The 20,337-nt window shown below is 41.4% G+C and overlaps 1 protein-coding gene across 5 annotated transcripts in view; it reads right to left on the reverse strand.

Moving 5' to 3' along the window:
• Nucleotides 1-20,337, reverse strand: part of ntrk2a (neurotrophic tyrosine kinase, receptor, type 2a) — an 82,443-nt gene that overhangs the window by 54,520 nt on the left and 7,586 nt on the right. For 2 of the 5 annotated variants that reach the window (XM_035165492.2, XM_035165490.2), the window contains exons 6-13: nt 11,724-11,857; nt 11,081-11,213; nt 10,769-10,840; nt 10,369-10,596; nt 9,538-9,564; nt 9,288-9,299; nt 8,745-8,782; nt 8,415-8,514 (exon numbers count right to left, since the gene is read on the reverse strand). In XM_035165492.2, the coding sequence (XP_035021383.1) occupies nt 8,415-8,514; nt 8,745-8,782; nt 9,288-9,299; nt 9,538-9,564; nt 10,369-10,596; nt 10,769-10,840; nt 11,081-11,213; nt 11,724-11,857 (744 nt within the window). The remainder of the gene's footprint in view (nt 1-8,414; nt 8,515-8,744; nt 8,783-9,287; nt 9,300-9,537; nt 9,565-10,368; nt 10,597-10,768; nt 10,841-11,080; nt 11,214-11,723; nt 11,858-20,337) is intronic. The other 3 variants (XM_035165491.2, XM_035165494.2, XM_035165493.2) reach the window with 3 other exon arrangements.

Raw genomic sequence — 20,337 nt, forward strand, 5'->3', positions numbered from 1 at the left:
TTAATGTCTCAAATATTATAATGTAATTATATATATTTTTTTAATTTAATAGCTGCATGGTTACAATTACTTTTGGTGAATCGGTAAGAATGCGTAGTTCTAAATAATTTGGTACTTCACACTGTAGTATTATGACTTTTACAGAGTAATTATTGCAACACTGCTTTTGGATATTTGAACATTCAATTAATTTGATTTTCCAACATTTTAATTTATAGATATCTATCTTATTATCTTATTTTACTCATCTATCTTATAACAATATGCCAATTACTTACATTACCATTAAATCAAATCACTTCATCTACAGGTCATCATGAAAAAATGTACACTGTCACTCACATAAAGGTCTCATGGAAATCTTTAGTTCTTTGGTTTAATATTCATATTATAGATTTTATAGATAAAGATTATATTACATTAGAATGAGCTCTTTATATCTACATCAGGAGCAGATCCTCTTTCCACCATGTTCCATCTCCATGTTTCGACACTAGCCCAGAATGGACAGAACAAGCCGTTGCATTTTTACTTACATACATAGAGTTGGTTGCAATATTAATCCACATATTCACACTGCACCTTTAATTATTTGACACAGTTACACTGCTACATGTGAAGACATCTTTGTGTTGCTGAGAAAACTGAGTTACAAAGGTGTTCCCCTATTTTCTACTGTTTTCTGCTCTAACTGATGACATCATTGTCTTGGTCTGGCAGATCACTGAGTTCAAGTGTTTTTAATAGAAACAATGGCACAGATGATATTACCTTTGCAGTGCTGCTAATAAAATACCTGGATACAACTGAGTAATGGCCCTACTAATGTTTTTTTAATAAAATACTTTCCAACAATCAAAGCCCTTATTTTATAGCATATGGAGATGTTTATCCAGTTATTACATGAAGGTCAAACCACTCTTTCTAGTTGGATCTGTTCTTAGGGGCAGAGTACCATCTGAAAATAACATAAACAAATTATTTCCATTAATAAAATTACAGCTGCCGCCAGGAAACCTCCAATCCCAGGCTTTGGTGTCTTCAGTGTCCTAAATATATGGATCAGTATGTAAAGAGTGCATGTGCTGTGTGAGAGTTTATGACCCCCAGCTTTCCTCGTACGCATTTAAAGTCCATTTTTGTTCCTTGATATGCAGATGGGCCGTCAGCGGGAAACACAAATAAGGTCATACTGAACATTGTAAAGTGCTTTCTGTCTGAAGTGGAGACTAATCAAATTTTATAAAAACTCATATTTCAAAATGGAAATGTATTCTAAATCCTCAGCTGCACTGTGATTATTTCAGCTGAGCCCTGCACAAACTGGACATATACATAATGTCCTGTTCCCAAACTGCACTCCCAGTCTCAACAATCTCATTTTCCCCTCTCTGACTGTTAGCAAAGGTCAGACTGACCAATACAAGACAGGAAATTATGTGCAGCCCCACAATAAACTCCCTGACAGAGACCAACTGATGGTCACTGCCAATTCACCAACAGTTCTCTGTCCACAAACACTTGACCTTTTCAAAATAGACCATCAAGGCTTGGGTTGTCTGATTCCACACATGGGTGCTTTCATATCCTCTTAAAATCATGGGGAGCAGTTTAGATGATCATCAAATGTTGCTATTGACTATTTTTGTGTAGGTTCTATAGTCAGTTTAGTTAGAAACCAATTTCTGCAGAAGTGTAACATGTGCGAAACCGCTGGCACATTTTTCCCAGTTCGACAGCCTTAAGTAAATTGGGAAACACTTTAAATTACAGCCCACAATGTACGGCGTAATTGCTTTGAATCTATGGTGCAATCTTTTGTACCAATGCTGTACCAGTACAGCACGAACCGATAGTTGGACATGACTGAGAAATACAGAGAAAAAGTATAACATTCAAACAACCTCAAAATTAGTAGATAGCCAGTAGGTAAATTAAAATAACTTCAGTATAAAGCCCCTTTTCAACTGGTCAAAAAACAACTAACATCTGTTTTTTGTCTGGAATGGGATTGGATACAATTGGCATTCACACCCGTGTCGAATGATTATGCAGTAGACAAGGTTCTGGCTCCGATCAGTAGTGATAGAGACATGACTCCTTGGTGAATGTAATAATTTCCTCTTCTTTATTTTGGCTTTCTAGATGCTGACTCTGCACCTTGTTTTTGGCGAAATGTCATAACACGCATTGAAACATGAACCTGCAATTTCTTTTTGTTGTATCGTGTAAAATAAAACAATGTGACTGAGAGGTGAGGTAGTTTCTCAGTTTCTGGTGCTTTCAGGACATAGAACATGATTTATCTGGTTAAAACAGAGAAGCAATGGGAATCTCCTTTTTTAGCGGGTTTACCCTTGTTGAAAAACCTGTATATACCTGCTAATTCTGATGTAAATGGGGTATAAGTTCTTTGTGACATCCCGAATTGTTACCCCACTTATTTCCCAATAACTACATAAAAGTATTGGTACATACTGTACTGGTACAGCATTTATACAAAAGGTTTCATCATAATCCCAGAGTGTTTACACCGAATGTTGCATGTTGTAATCTAAACATTGTTAGTGGCATGTCTGTCCAATCAGGTGGAAGAATGGTTAAAGTCTCAGCAATTCTAGCACTTGACATCAGACGTGATATTTTCAGGCCTTCGGAAAATGAAGATCTTGCACCTTTTTGCAAACTATCAAACCTCTTTTTAAATTGAAACCTGAATTTCTAATATCTGTCCAGTTCCAGGGGCGTACACACACCAGAGGTCAAGGTAAGAAGAAGTCAAAACAATCACTTATAAAGTGCTTTGTGTAAAGAAAAGCTGCCGTCACCAAAGTGCACAGACAAGATCTTCAGGCAACATTTCACTTTGGAAAAGAGCCGTTTCCATTTTCTGAGCACTTCAAACAATCACTGCCCTCAGGATCTGCCACAGGCGTTTAGACATTTCTCCCTCCAGCGCTAAACGTTGGAACCAGCAAACAAACAAAACTCTTCCGTCTGTGTCAGGACACAAAATGGAATAATAAACAGCACCAGGACGCCTTCTTTTCTTTCCATCTATCCTTCCATCTTTGCCCCAGGGTCACATGGGACTAGAGCCTAATCGAGCATTTAGTGAACATAAGGCACAGTATGGGTTCATAGTTAAATCTTAAAAATTGAAGAGGCAATGCTTATTACATTCGCCGTTAACTTAAATCTATTAATATATTAAGGACACAGATTGTAGGGGACAAGTACAAATACGTTACTGTTACTATTCTTCAGTGTAGCTGCAAGAGCTGCTCCACTGAGCTGTCCATGCTCTTTGCACCCAGCTCGTCAGGTCCATAATGATTTAGCATAAACCACCCTGGTAGTTCAGGTATCTTTGGTCTCAATGCAGCGCTAAAGTGACTCAGAGTAGTAAGAGCTTTAGGCCGTTTACCCACTGACCTGCAAACCACTTGTTGCAGTTGTGAAAGAAATGTCCAAGTAAAATGCACAGCGGCTTTAATGTGGCAGACGTTATTCAAACATCCCACCCGGCTGACCTTTTAAAATGTCCGTCTTGTTTACGATTGCCTGAAAAGACGCGGCGGGTATTTGTTGTGTGATATTGTTGAGGCTTAATACTGAAGTCAAACACACGCTTAGTGCGAGCTGAAAGAAGATGTCAAGCATGTGAGTGTCGTGGCTCTAAGGACGGTGCTGAAGAAGAAGAAATGTTGAGCATGCTCAGTAGTGCCTCGGAGTGGAGCGCTGCTGACCTTGAGGGTGTCGTATCGATCGATCAGCAGCGAGGAGCTGTGTGTGCATGTGAGCGAGAGAGAGAGAGAAGGAGAGAAGGAGGCGTGCAACTCCACCAAACAAGGAGAAAACTGAAACCTGCACTAATGATGAATCATTGATAAGTGGACAAGAGAGGACACTTTGTCTCACTTTTTCTTTTCCTCTTCCTCTATCTCGCTTTTTTAACTTCAGCTTTCTCTGAAATCTGCCTGTCTGTCTGTCTGTCTGTCTCTCCCTCTCTCCCTCTCTCTCTCACACACACACACACACAAAGTTGCTGTCTCTCTCTCCCTCTCTCTCTCCCTCTCAGTTCTTGCAAAATGTCAATTTTAGCATTCACCCTCTCTTATCCTCTCTCTCTCGCTCTCTCTCGCTCTCTCTCGCTCTCTCTCCCCACTTCACATTTACTGTTTCACCTTCAATCCCTCTTTTCTTAATCCTGTCTTGACACGTCCTCCTCGCTCTCAGCTTTATATTCGCGCCTCCCCTTTCTTACAGGTGCTTTGCGGTCACATACAGATGCTGCTGCGTCCTCCCCTCACTGCACTGCATTTGTCAGATGTGTTTTCCCTCTCAGGAGTCTGCAGTCACTTTGGGAGGGTCGTTATGTGTAATTTTGTGGAACCTGTTAGGCTTTCGAACAGACCTATTTCAGCTTCCATGCTTTCATTCTTTCTCAATTTCTCAGGCCCTCTGAATCATTTGTCATTTTCCATTTATGCAGCTGAAAACATTTGGGCGCTTTTTTGTTTGTGTGTGACAGACTCTTGCTAAATTATTTTCCACTGATGCCAAGGAGGTTATGTTTCCACCCCGGTCTGTTTGTTTGTTGGTAAATTTGTGAGCAAAATTATACAAAAACAACTCTATGGATTTCCCCCAAACCTGGTGGACAGATGTGGTATGGATCAGGGAAGAACCCATTCAATTTTGGTGTTGATTCGGATCCAGGGGGGCGGATCCAGCCATGTGTGGACTTCTCCTTGTGTTTGGACTATGGTTTTATATATTTGGCTTTTTGGATTCGCCCTTTGAGTTTATTGTTTCCTGTTTTACTTTGAAACATCTCTTACTTTACTACCTGTCTTTGTTTATAGTTTCCCTCCTTTGTGATTGGCTGCACCTATGTCCTATTGCTCCCCCTCCTTTGTGTTTACAGTCTCTGAGCTCCCCACTCTCCTCTATCGGTTTGTTGGTCCACATCCCTGGATATTCTTTGCGCTTCAGTTTTGCTTCCCACTGTTTCCTGGTTTATTCTTCTGCTTTTTGGGGATTTTTTTCTAGTTTGGATCTTTATAGTTTGCCTGTCTGCCACCTAGACTGTAAGCCTGTTTTCATTTAGATTCACCACGCCTTGCCCTTTGGTCTGCCAAAAACTAAAATGTGACTATTATCTTACATTTAATTCCATTTATTTACCAACTTGTGCCAACCCAAGGTCACACACAACTGCAAGCAGTGTATATAATAGCCATCCTATATTTGTGTGACAAGAATCAGCGAGGAGATAGTGGTGGTAGAGGGAACCTGTACCAAACGCTGCCCATGTGTTATTGATGAGGGGGGGTGGGGGTCAGTATAAATAATGTAAAGCATGAGCTACATCTTTTGACTCAATTGTCAGATAGAGTTGAATTGCAGCATCTGTATACGGCTGACTCTCTCATGCACACCTGACCAATATGGCAGAAGGCCTGACGCGCTCTCTTCACACTTTCTGCACACAAGTCTATCCTCACCATCAGCACTTCCTGTGATCGTGTGTGTGTGTGTGTGTGTGTGTGTGTGTGTGTGTGTGTGTGTGTGTCTGTAGGGATGTTTATGATTTAGAAAACAAGTGTTGTCATGACAAAGTGCTGCTCGGTTTAGATTAGCACTGATAGCGTGCTGCCATCTGCGGTTACATTTCTGTTCAGATGGACTTTGGTCATTGGTCCGGTGTTGCATATATGCAGACGTTAGAGGCAAACAGCTGGTATTATAACTGTTGCCGCTCGGGTTAACTCGCAGCCCTCCAACTTTTCCTCTAACTCTGCCGTTCACACTGATACCACTGGGTCTCAGTATCTCTCAACACACTCGCCCCAGTGTCAACACGCTGCAGGGCACATACATCTGGATGTATGTGAAGCATGGGGAGAGAAGTTGTCAGTGGAAAGAGTGGAGGAGGAAGACTACGGAGGTGCATACATGTGCAAGAGTGGGGAGACAAGGAAACATACATATATATACATAAATAATTTTCTTTAGCGCAACCTCACTCACCTCCAATAGAGAAAGAAGACACACACGCATTCTTGTACCTCTACTTTAGTGAGGACATAATGCATTTACTTGCCCCTTACCGTAAGGATAGGGTGAAGGTACATGTAGCGGTGAGGTTCCCCTTGATTTTAGCGGAAATCAAGCAATAAACATGTGCGTGAGGTAAAGGGTAACACAAAGTCAGTGCAGCTTCAGGTTCAGGTCAGGCTCAATTAGTTTTCTCTCGGGCTTGGACGGGTTTGAACAAAAAAAATCCAGTCTGAGCCGCTCTCTATTCTTAATAAGTATGATGTCCACTGGAGCGTTTCACCTCTTCCAGCTCATTCTGTGAGATGAATGACACAGAAGAGCAGGAGGATCACCAGATGCAATGTGCCTCTTCTGGCGTGTTTTCATGATTAAACGCAGTTTGGGCACCAGTTAGGGTTTTCTCCTGTTGCAAGATCGTGTAGTTTGTGATTACCCCATCTCCAGTCAGTCGTGTGTTGGGAACTCACAATGATGGCAAGATTCCTCATCACCAGTTAGGAGGTTATGCAGTTACTTATATACCTAACCCTAACCTAAACCCATTTCTAACCTGAACCCTAAAGGCAAGTCTTGACCCTCAAACAGCCCAGAGTGAGGAACGGCCAAATGTCCTCACTCCATGATGCTCAAAATGGTCCTCACAACAAAATGAATATACTAGCTGCTGCATCTGTCTTTCACTCCTCGTCTCTGAGGGGCCATGAATCAATCACTGCCAAAACACTGCACCTCAGTGATGCGACCTAGTGTCACACACATAAATATACACACACTCTTGCAAACACACATTTATTGAGTTTGTGTCGACATTTGCATTCACTTTTTTCTTTGGTCATTTGAATATCAAATGTGGACATTCACTGCATCAAATGCTAATTTCTCAAACGGTGCCAAGGGAAGTTATTTATTCCTGAAACAACTGTATCTTTAAACGGCACGATATGACTTCCCCAGAAGGTTGAATTTTGAGTTACTTATTACTTATCAAGAATACATTATTATTCCCTTTCAACCAAACTAAAGTGAACTGAATGGAAAGTACCCATCATATGAATTGTCACACAGAAATTTTTTTTCAACATGAAAAATAAGCCAGTGGAAATTATACAAAAGTCTGTCAGCTCACAGTTCTTTGGCTGCACATTGAATACATCTATATTCCCCCCAAAAAAATTGCATGAACACGGTTATGTACTGTATGTACAGAGTGTAGGTCAGAAGGGTTATCGTTAGTTCACAAAGAATGAGAAATGATCAGCTACGTGTCAAAACAAGCAAAACACAAATCTGTTCTAGTGAGTCAGTTAAATCAATTAAAAGGCTAAATAAGATTAGTTACACTGTAGCTATGGCAGAAGTCACACTATGTGTTGAAAACTGGGGCAAACGAGATGAATGCTGTGTGTGTGTGTGTGCGTGTGTGTGTGTGTGTGTGTGTGTGTGTGTGTGTGTGTGTGTGTGTGTGTGTGTGTGTGTGTGTGTTTTTGTGTGTGTGTGTGCGTGTGTGTGTGTGTGTGTGTGTGTGTTGGGTGGGGGTGGGTGGGGTCGTTTCAGTAATGACGACCACAGTAGTTACACGTCAACATGTAAAAGACGAGAGCAGCTCGGTTAAGTCGACATGCGTGTTATTCACCAGCAGTACAGAGACCAAATTAACCTCCGTCACACAGCAGCTGTCTCCACCTGAACTGGATGGATTCATGGATACGTGGCGGTCTGAATAACCCAATCAAGTCCTGGAATAATCTGAACATCACACACAAAGCTTTTCTTATCTGGACTCAGATTTTAGCCTCAAGATGATCAACTGCTGATCTTAAATAACCATCATGAGGACAATGTTAATATATATGCTCAAGGCTAAAAGTGAAGGTCACTCCAGCAACAATTAGAAAAAATACATCAGCAAACGTTTGTCAAGGAAGTGAACATGTATTTTACATAATGAAGTTAAAGGTGCAATTTGTAGTTTTTATAATATGTATCAGAATACGCCATCAAAAAGGTAAAATAGTCGATTAAAAATCTGCATCATGTTACAGAAGTGTTGCTCAAGTGATTATAAGTGAGCAGCTTTATAGTTTATCAGCAGATAAAGACTATCAATAAAGTTTATTTTTTCCCTGTGTTTAAACTTGTGTCTGTTCTGGTGTGATATCAGGTTCCAGTTTCTGATTTTGTTGTTTGGGGCCCAATCTTTTGATTGTGTTTAAATTGTATCCATGAATCTATCCATGTGAGACTTTGATCTACACATCCAAACATCAATGACAATCATTCAGCATTCGTCCTGAAGTTCTCTTCTTCTACAAGGTGAAGGCCGTTAAGATAAAAATCTGGATTCTTACCTTTGATGCCAAACTTGGAGTTTCCTCCGAACTTGAGAATAACCAGCATGAGGAGGAAGCCAGTGAAGGCTACAGCGGCGATGCCCACCACCACGTACACCTGCACCATGAAGAAGCGGAGTTAGAAACCTACAGAACCTTCCCACAGCCAAAATCCACACACCAGAAATCATAAGCTATAAGCCACAAGCTGTATTTGCATCTCTGTCCAAGAGAGGCAGATTTTCTAAAGTAGCCGACTGCTGCATCTTTATGTTGTGTTCATTCAGTAACTTCAGACAGACAAAGTCAACAACTGACAGAGGCAATCACTAGTGAGACGGGACTTACAGCGACTCTGTCCTCAGGTGGATCTAAAGGGGGCTCTTCTATGCAGGTGTGGGAGAGAGAGAGAAAGAGAGAGAGAGGGACGATTAGAGGAGAAGAGCCACTGAAGGAGTGATGTGTGATCAAGTGAAGGTCAGTGTTCTACTCGTGTAATATATGCATAATATATAATTCATTGGTCATCTGCTTTTGGTAATATTGAATAGCTTGCTCAGCCGGTGAAGTAAGTGCAAAGTGTATTTGTATTTTATGGTATTTTCAGCAATTGTACAATCATAGCTTAGTAACTGTAACCAGGCAGAGCAAGGCTGCAGTATTCAAGACAATCATGGACCCATTGTTTCAATAATCAATAAGAGTTTGATAGTAAATCTGCCACCGTTATTGAGATAAACTGTTTATGTTCCCTGGATATATGAACATTTGACAGGCATTGCAACAGTAACTATGGCAGGTTTTAGTCAATATCAATATAACTATGTTAAACACAACAGTGATGCTTGTGATTAGGAGTGAATAAATACAAGACACAGTTAAGGCCAGTACCTGTGGTTACTTCTGCAGGAAGGAGAAGGTTTTGGAGAAAGACACAAGAAAAAATTGGTTTTAAACATATAAAAAGAATTCAACAGTAAATTCTTGACATGCTCCTCACAAAAACATACTGATGACACAGACACAACAGACTGATGAGATGTTAAACATTCTAAAACATATGTCTCGAAAAAACACTGACACTAAATCTGACGTGTTCGATTTAAAAAAAATTGTAGTTATGAAAAGTTATTTTACGCACCATAATAATATGGCTCCTTCTCAGTCCCTGCACATCATGACAAGAAAGAAAGAAAGAGAGATAAAATCTGATCAAAACGTTCCCTTTAGTCAAATATCACATAGATTGTACCTGCACAGTAGATTAAAGCTCTATAGAAATATTAGAAATTAGAAGTGTTTGTCTTTTACTTTTACCTCTCAGTCTGCTGATGGTGAGTTTGATCAGCTATGTCTTATATATACTTATATTTTTTCGATTTAGATACTTTATTCCAATGTGCAGATACTCCAAATGTTTGCCTATTCATGGTTTTAACCAGCACACAACTGACTTTCTTCCTTTTCATAAAAAAGCAGTCCATCTGATAACTAACAATAATGGCAATAATTTGCCAATATGGAATCCCGTTTCAGCTTTCATGCCACCAACTAACCTTTCATAATTAACATATGAACATCTTGGAAATATATAAATTCTGTGTTCATATTGAAGATGTGAAATAACATCATGCCGCTTTAAAAATCTATAAAAGTGAAAGTCTTCAGACACAGATAAAAGCGCTTCACATTTACTAAATAGAAATGTTAGACAGTGACAAGGTCACAGTCAGAGGGTCAACAATGAGGTGCGAGAAAGGAAGAAGCAAATCCACACATCTGAGAAGTCTATACTTTGAATGTTGCCTGAGAATGATTCAACTGATAATAAAAACAGCTGCTAATTAATTTTCTGTCATCAATGATTTCAAGTTCTGTACTTTTTGATTAAAGTTAAATATTGATTTAAAAAGAAATAGATTTAATGCTGCATGTAGCTGGTCTTGATCAAAACAATGTGAAAAGTCCTCACCATCCCAGGGCTCGTGCATGAAGTGGGCCTCCACCTCCCTCTCGTCTGACCCATATTTATTTATAGCCAACAGCCTGTACTTCCCGTTGTAGAGGTGTGTAGGGCTGTCCAGCTGCAGGCAGCCGTGGTACTCCCGCTCTGTGATGTCATGGATCATGGTCATTATGTAGAGGTCCTCCATCACCGCCCTGTCATCCAGAAACCATTGTAACTGCGGCTCTGGGTTTCCTGGAAAAGTTTTAAGATGAGACTAAATAAAAACTCGGATTTCATTAGTCAGTATTCTTTGTGTATGTAGTCATTACTGTGATTAATACATTTGGTGAGATCTAGGGACGGACCTTGTCAAATCACAGGAAAACAACAGCAAAGTACAATGAAAGGATTATTGGTCTCGTACCTGCCACACTGAAGGGGATGCACCAGTGATGGTCTGGGATTGCATCCCCCAGCTTATTGATTTTGGGAGGAACTGAAGGAAGTGGAGAGAATGGAGAGATTACAGCACAAACCGAGAAAGACAGAAGACAGAAAACAAGATAAAGCAAGGGAGAAATCCAGAGGAAAAAAACAGCATGCAAAAGCTCTGATTAAAACATGAGAAGAACAGTCGTCTTCTCCAGCTTTTGATTCTCTGTTTTACTACACAGAGACACGCTTTGACACATTCATCGACATACAACTAGGGCACTGTGCCACCGGGTCAACCTACAAAGTATATCCAGCAGCACAGAGGACTCCTTCTCTCCGACAATGTTCTCAGCCGTGCAGCTGATCTTTCTGTTGTGATCCAGCGACGACAGGTTGGACAGTCGCAGCCCTGAACTCTGGCCCGATGTCTCGATCTGAGTGTGTAAACACAACCTACATATAAGCATGAAGCGTTTCACAGAGACTCCTGTTGGTCCACTGTATTTATACAAATGAGGAGACAGTAGAAACACCTGGAAGTGAAATAAAATTCAACAGAACCTCAAAGTACAGCACCCTAAACATTCCCTTCAACAACTCCTGAACCTTATAACCTTCAGGATACAGGATTTATTGAAGGGCTGTTGTATGAGGCTGTACTAGTTTTAGCCAGGTTTACCGAATAAACTGGCAACTGTGTGTATATGATAAAAACTTCAGCTTTTGAAAAGTTGAAACTGGCAAATCTCTTAAATTGAAAAAGGACAGAGACAATTAATCAGTTATCAAGTATTTCCTATAATCACTTAGTATACTATTTGTTTTAGTTCAATGTGGATCCAAAACTAACCAGATCAAATGTCAACAATGTCACAAAGAAAATGACTTGAACCATGGTCCGGACCATAGTCTGGATTTTCATGCACGTGCATGTGTAGTCTTACCATATAGCTGGTGACCACTGTCATGTTCCATATCAGCTCAGGTGAAGGCACGCCGGAGGTCGTACAGGACAGCAGCACGTTCTCCCCCTCCATTACTGTCACTTTGCCTGGACTCAGGGTTGCCATGGGTACCTCTACATACAACCAGGGAGTGGGGACGAAGAGGAAGAGGATGAGGAAGACAGAGAGACGAGGATATAGTGATGGATTGAGAGAGGGGGTTGGGGAGGAAAGCAAACTTAGGATTCATGGCCGACTCTCGTCCTTTCAGTTAAAACACAAGGCACGTAACAACCTCGACAATAAGAGTGGAAGAGCAGGAACACACACACACACCCACTACCACCGAGTGAAAAGAAATGCACACAAAGAGAGACCTCAAACTCAATCTCTCTCCAACACACATACACACAGTAACACACTTGCATTTAAGCACAGTCACTCCAATCAAACAGTCAGACAAAGAGGCAGAGTTCAAACACAGTGATGGTTACACTGATTACTAGTGCATGTCTTCAGCAGAGCAAGTACTAAATTGATTGGACAGAGTCTGAAGCCTCTGTCAAAGCAAAGACTCTGGTGACACTAGACACTGTGTGTGTGTGTGTGTGTGTGTGTGTGTGTGTGTGTGTGTGCGCGCACAATGCAATGCTGACCAGGAGGTGACCTGAGTATGACCAATCAGACTCAATCAGAGTCTTGCCACCCTTGTCCCCCTGTCTAATAACATCATCGGTGAAGAAAGGAGGAAGAACAGAAGAGAAGAGAAGAGGACCAGCGGGGAAGGGGAACAAAAATGATGAGAGAATAAAGCAGAGAAGAAGAAAAGAGATGATAAAATGAAGAAGTCCAGATCATACAAAAAAAAGGACAGATGGAAAGAGTAAAATGATATAACGGTGAGAGCAATGGGAACAAAAACCAGGAGAAGCGAAGACACAGGTGTCAACAGCTACTGCAGATAAAACTGGACAGATTTCTTATCGAACCCTCTCCCTTCCCCTTCTCCCCTCCTCTCCCAACCTGTCCTGTCCATCGGCAGAATGCTTATCACCAGGGCAACCCACTTATCACTACGGCAACCCTCTCAATCACTGCAAGACGCACTAAAAAACAGTCGTTTCAGCGATGGCCGGCCAGCTGCCATATCAGAGCCACATATCTTAACAGACTCTCAGTAAATCAGTTTTCCTCTGCCACTACAGCCATCCGCACACACACCCACACACACACACACACACACACACACACACACACACACACACACACACACACACACACACACACACACACACACACACACACACACACACACAAAGCCTACAGGGGTTGAAATAAACTGGTAAAATTACCCCACCTGAAAGTGTCTGTCTTCATTTGAAATACAAATACTACAATCAGAGGATCTAACTGTATTAACTGTCCAAAAATGTCGGGAGAAAATAGAGCTTGAAAAAAACAGGGGCAAGAGAGACGGGGAATGCTCAGTAAAGATCGCATCTTATCATCTGATCAAGTTTGACTTAACAAAAACGCAGTCGATGTGGCTCAGTAGCTGATTTCACGTATACTAGAACTGACAGAAGATAGAAATGTCTGAGTACTATCTCCAAAGGGTGTAATTGTTTGTTGTTAGGTTGTTTGGTTGGTTTGGTTGTTTGTCAGCAGAATTACACAAAAACTAGTAAAACAAAAAATGCATTTCCACCAAACTTGGGTAGTGAGATGAGCCAAGAAAGCACTCATTGAATTTATTTTCACTTCCTCCAAGTTTGCGTTTTTGAAATTTTTACCAGTTCACCAGGGAATAATTCATGGATCTGAAATAATTTACATTCATTCATCCATACCAAATATGGTAAATCTTACGATGGAGGAACTAATGACAGCGACTGAGCTCAGGTAAACTGATCCATCTAAAACAATGACTGTCTTATATGGTTTGCTCTTGAACTTCTATTTTCCACAATCAATTTCATAATCTGGTACTTGTCTATTCTCTCTTCTTCTCTTGCTCTGTTTATGTAGATCTCTAAAGGATATGGATTGATTGGGATTCATGGAGCCCTGTAGGCACAGACATGTAAAAGCCCCTCCAACAATCTTTGTGGATACTGTGTAGTTGCTCCTCATTTTACATGATTTTGTGTCTTTTTGTAGGTATTTTGTGGCTCTTTATCATCATTTTAGGGTCTTTTTTAGTTGCTTTGCATCTCATTGTCATTACTTTGATTGCCGTTGTCGTCTTTTTAAGTGTCTTTCTGATCCTTTTGTGCCCTTTTATAGTCAATCGATTGAATTTCCAACAAGAAACAGTCACTTCAAAAAGAGAACCTGGCCCCGGGGCCTCCTGGGTTTAAGTGTCACTCTAGATTTGTACTGAAAGGCCAACGCCGGCTTTTACTCCAGCTTCCATGTAGCTCCATAGAAGGGTGAGGTGGGGGTGATTTATGTGAGAAACAACTCATGAAATAAAAAAGTATGTTCCCCCCTCATTTCATTCATTCTTCCAGTCAGTCCTGGTTAGGCCGTATGAACTGTTTTACATGGGATAATTGAAAATGATGCACTTGTACAACCAAAATATGAGATGGAGTTAAATTGACTAGTCTTTCAGTTTAGACTTGGTAGTTTAGTTTAGATTTAGACTGTAAAACTCGTTGTAGTCAGCCAGGGTCATTACAACAGGTACTTGGGGCTAATTAGTTTATTTCAGATTTCTCGCCAAGTGCCTGCTCATTGTGGGAACTGTTGGGTTTCTCTCTCCAGTATTGTAATGTCCCTGTCTCTACAGTCGAACTAGGAACACGAGAACATTTCTCTACTCAAAACACAAGCAGCAATACTGTTTGACCAGAAGTCTTGTCCCTCGCCTATACATGTACATTCACACGTTGAATCTGTTTATAGATTTTTAGACGCTATACAAACAATATGGGATGGAATGGAAAGTAATGGTAATTGCTTCATTTGAATGTCTAACCTCATTTCAGCCAATAAATGTCAATTTATTTTATTATTCATTTATTTTTCTTTTGTTTATTAGTTTAGTTTTTTTGCCATTTGTGCCTAAATATGAACAGACACAGTGAAGAAGAGGCCTTGGAAATGCTATGAGAGAGGAGAGAGGCATAGTAAATGGTTCATTCGGCTGGAAATTAAACCTGGCACCTGCTGCTCATGTCGCATGAGCCCATGTGATATGATCAGCTATCAGGTTACCCTGTCTGTTCGTTTGGTTTTTGTGGGGCTCACCATCAGCAGCTTATTTGTATTTTCAAAAATGTTATAATAATTAATACTTATTTTAATCTATTTTAAGATTTCAAGCATTTAAAAAAAAAAGGTGGAGGATTGGGCTAAATTGTAACCCTGTAAACGTCACCTTATAAAACCTCGAAGAATATGTGAAGATTACGTGTCATTAGAACATAAACCAGTTCCTGACGCTCCTTAATTCCAGATTGCCTCCATTCACCAGGAGCACGTACCACAGATGGGCGCCGAAAAGCTGCTCACAGCCCGTTTCTAAAAAGGAAAAAAACATCCACTGCTCTCTGGATTGAAACCTCGGCACAATACGCCACAGCATACTCCAGTGTCGCTGCTGGAGGTGTCATTGTTGCTCCTGTGACAGGCAACAATAGGCACGGCCATTGTGGTGTTTAAAGAGGTGTTCACATATATTATGTCTATATTATACATTTCCACCAAGAGTCAGGATTTGTCACGAGAGGTGGGAAAAAATCTTTGTCCAATACGACAACAGGAGAGAAGCAAATGAGTCACACAAACACAAATCTGTCCCTGAGTTTTCCTCTCCATTGTTCTAATGTTTGAACGCAGTGACGCCTGTCAATACAATACGAAACGGGAGGAAGATAAAGGGGGCTGGGAACCACTGAGCATCTTTGAAATCCATTATAGATTATTTAATTTCTGAACTATTATGGTTCAAATTAACACCACGTTAGGCAGGCGTGGATCCAGGGACGGGGCCATGGGGCACAAGCCTAAAATCTGATTTGCCCCTGAAGTGCCCGTCTTCTCAGTACAGTCTTTAAAAAATAGTCACTTACTAAACTAAACGATAACAATACTAATAATAAATATGACTTTTTATAAAATTTTGAAGTGCACACTTTTTTTTCTCTTTCTTTAAACATAGCAAAATAGGTTGATGAAAAAAAATCATGTTTAGGGGACTGATTTTTATGAGCGGGTGTAATTTGGAGCAGATCCAAATAGAAAATGGATCTAGTGAATTTAAATGTGATTTCATAAAGAGGACGGTTGGACCTTAGGGGAGGAACATGCTCTCCACTGATTTTATGGTTTTAAGTTAAGCATAATCACTCCTGTTGTTTATTTTAATTTAATTGATTAGGACTGGAGAAGGCATGGTGGAGCAGTGGTTAGCACTGCCGCCTCACAGGTCAGTGGTTCGAATCCCGGCTTCGGACACAGCCTTTCTTTGTGGAGTTTGCATGTTTTACCCCATGTCTGCGTGGGTTTTCTCCAGATACTACGCTTTCCTCTCACAGTCCAAAGACATGCAGATTGGAAGAAGTTTAATTGGAGACTCTGCAATGCCTGAAGGTGTCAATGCGAGTATGAATGGTTGTTTGTCTCTGTATGGTGGCCCTGTGATGGACTGATGATCTAAAGTGTACCCTGCCTCTCACCTAATGTCAGCTGGTACTGACTCCAGATCAGAGACGGAGGGAGGAAAAAGCTACACGAATATACAGACAGAAAAGGGGGGATGACAAAGGGCAGAGGAGCCTAATAGACAGACATTCAACAAATGAACTGAAAAGAGGGGGAGACAGATGAAGACAGAGTGCTGCAGTACTGTGTTGTGACCAGGAGAGACCTGGTGATCCATCTGCTGCCGTCTCCACAGCACATGAACGAGAGAAGCACCTTCTCTCAGGACAGCTGCTTTCAACGATTCACATTTATCCCTCTCGGAGCATTTAGCAGCTACTTTTACCCACAAAAGCTTGAAGTGTAGTGAGTGTGACTTCCTGGCCTTTGTAAGCTCAAGTAATCATACACGTTAAGGGAGAGTCATTAGAGGGGATTAAAACAAGTGGAGAGTTTATGGGTTTGTATCAGGTATTTTATTGTTTTCATCCTCCTCTTCACAACTGGGTTTGTTTTTTACACCTGCAGCTGTTCCGTCCCCTACATTTCTGCTGAGTGATTCACTATGTTTTTCTCCATGTTGCACAGGCATGGGACTGCAGTGGCATCAGAGCAGCACTTTTTAGTTGAGTTTTCTATCTGTCAGCAGTGGGAACCGTCTGTGTGTGCCAGCCCTTTTTTTTTTTTTTCGACTGGAGCTGCAGCAGTAAACAGTCCACAGAGAGAGAGAGACATATGTGGGTGGCCCGGGAGCTCAGTATCAGCCCGAGGGCATCGCTGGGTACTTCCGCTCCTTTGTGCCTCCCTCATATGTCACTCAGAAATGTTCAGCCATACAGACAGAGGAGCAGTCGCACACGTGAAAGACACAGACAGATGGAAAATGAGTAATAAAGAGGAGGCACAGCCAGAGAGAGAGAGAGAGAAACAGACAGAGGCCTGCAGCCTGGCCAGACTGAGAGGTCTTTTGAAGTATCTTTGTTAACCCTGGGGCATTATTTGGCACCCCTGCCCCACCATGTCCTCCTCCTCATATGTCACACTACCAGGGGGTCCCCTGACCACCTCTCCACGGACCCTGCTGGAACTGTGCTAATGCCCAAAATAACCTGGCCCCGTGGAGGGGAGGCAGAGGGGACAGATCAATAGGAGTTATCAATGACATTCTTAGCTTCCTGCAGCCTAACTTATTGTTTGTGTCCTGTGCGTCCCAACTGCCCAGAGCTATTTTCTGGCTAAATGATTTGGGCTGTCAACAGCAGAGAAATGTTCTGTCCTATTAGCGACAGAAATTAGATTTCATTTCTATTAAGGCCCATAAAGCTTTTCTGACTCCTTTTATTGTGTCTTTTATGAATTTAAATCAAACATGAAGTGGGTGTTTTATGTCACTTTACAAGAACAAACTAGATTTGACTGCACTTATTTGAAGAACGGATGGAACAATCCAGTTTGGTTTGTTTACTTGGGTCAAGCTCTATATTAAAACTGATTGTCCATCTCGTCAGATCTGTGCTCGTGAAAACCAAAAGAAAAATCCAGGCTGTGTTCGGACACATTTTTCCGCAGCACGGACTCAGACTTTCACAGACAGGTCAAGCTGTAATCTGACCCTGTTTATTAATAGCAGAGCGTCCAAAATAGATAGATTCATTAAAAATGTATGCAGGAGATGCAATATGCAGTAAAGAAGGTAAGAATAAAACATCAATTAACCGCTGACATTTATGCATCCAGGCTTGATAGAGACTCTCTTAAGCAAGTGCATAAAAGGTTTGTGGTCTGTGGAAGTCTGAAGTGGAGAGGCAGCAAGCTCGCTGGTCAGACTGGTGCTACACGGTGACGCTTTGACAGGAACTCTTTGAAGAATATGGAAGTTTTAAGTTTCAAAGTATTTTCTGGGGAATGCTAAATATTGTTTCTTTGCAGATTAAAACCATTCTCCAATTCCCCATTCTCTATACCACGGGGGACGACTGGAGCCAATCCCAGCTGATATTGGACGAAGGGGGGGGTGCAACTCGGACACCGGTGTATGACAAGGGGAAAGGGGCTATACAGAGACACACAACCATTCATTCTCACCTTCAAACCTACGGGCAATTTAGAGTCCCTGATTAACCTACCCCCCGATCTGCATGTCTTTGCACTGTGGAACATCTCTTCACACAAAAAGACTGAGCTGTGGATTGGTCAGCACAGTTCAGAACAATATTTCTTTCTCAATCTATTTCAATTAAATATTTATAAAATGCCTTCCATTCTTACAGTAATGTCATTATATCTGTTGCAGGTTAGTATAGTGGTTCAGCTTTCTGTAAATCCTGGAACAATTATTTCCTGGTCAACTGATAAACAATGATTCAGAGAAAGAGGAAATGAAATCCGCTGTGTGGCAGCAGGTCACCGGTGTTATACGACAGGGTGCAGATGGTCTTTATAACACTTCATTTTACTGAGATGCATGCAGGGAATTTTCTCCACTCAGCATCTTCTGAGACTCTCTGTTGTCATCTGTGAGTTCAATCACACGTTTCCTCTTCGTGTTACATCTTTCTGCTTCTATAATGTCCTGCACAATGACCTTTTCTGCAGGTACAAGCAAACGTCTCAGATGACTGAGACCAGTCTATAAGGCGACGCAACCTGTCATGCCACACACACACACACACACACACACACACACACACACACACACACACACACACACACACACACACACACACACACACACACACACACACACACACACACACACACACACTACTCAATATGTCACACATCCCTCTGTCCTCTGTCTAGCAGCTAATCTATGCATCATATGAGTAAAATCCCTTCAGGACACAGACAACGTCAGACTCCTCAGTGTCTGTGGCCTTTCAGTGACTCTCAGCAGAAATCAAACTATATTTTGTAACCCTCCATTAAAGCAGGGCTCTGTGTGCATAACTGTTATTATTGTTAATGAAATAACCCAAACTATAGATGTACAAATTTTACTGAAATAACAAAACAAGGCTATTAAAAAACGGTATGTAAATGAAACTGTATTAGTTGTTTGCCAAACTATAACTTATATCAATTCCCACGTAATACTAGTATTTTGAGTGGATATGAAATCGTACAATTTCTTTTTTAGCTGTATCCGTTTTACATCGGCTGGCAGCACCATCGTGGACACAAGAAGCTCCGCACGGTCGGTGATGTGTTGCCAGTCCGACCACAGCTGGCATCATGGCAGCAGTGACAGTTGGCACAAAGCGCCCAGGTCCCATTAGGGATTACTTTGAATACATGATGAATATGTCTTAGATAAGAGCAAGTGTCTTGTAGTGGAAGGTGATAAAATGTGCGGAACATTTCTCAAGGGGAAACACTCCACAAATCTTAAAAGTGCATTTAGAAAGCTTGCACAAGTAAGGCTCACCGAGCTTTACCTTGACAAGGTAAGAGAGAGGGCCCTCCCCTCCCTCCGCCTCCCTCCGCCTCCCTCCGCCTCCCTCCCCTCCCTCCGCCTCCCCCTGAAAGAGGAGCTAACTCCAGGCCAGGCAGCACGCTTAATGGTGTCATGTTTTTTGAGGGGTACCTTTTCTGACTTTTTTTAATCTTGTCATTGACAAACATCCCACATAGAATACAAAATGAGTTAATTCCTTTGGTCATTTGTTTTTTTGTTCATGTGTGAGATGCTGCAGTTCTTTTTGCACTGCACTGAGCCTCTGGGAATTACAACACACAAGCTAAGCAGAGCTGTGCAGAATAAGCCCAGTATGCACACTGTGGAAATTCAATTGTCAGTGGGAACATTAATATTAGTGATTACTGCTTTGCTGTTCTCAATGCATGAACTATGATCTCTGCACATGTATTCTCGTAGGTTTTAATAGCAAATGTCTCTTTCTACAGTCAATCATCCCCCGCACCACCCTATGGACTGACAGAACACTTGTCTTGCAGTAAAAGT

This window comes from Hippoglossus stenolepis, chromosome 9, assembly GCF_022539355.2.
Source record: "Hippoglossus stenolepis isolate QCI-W04-F060 chromosome 9, HSTE1.2, whole genome shotgun sequence".
Lineage (NCBI taxonomy): Eukaryota > Metazoa > Chordata > Actinopteri > Pleuronectiformes > Pleuronectidae > Hippoglossus > Hippoglossus stenolepis.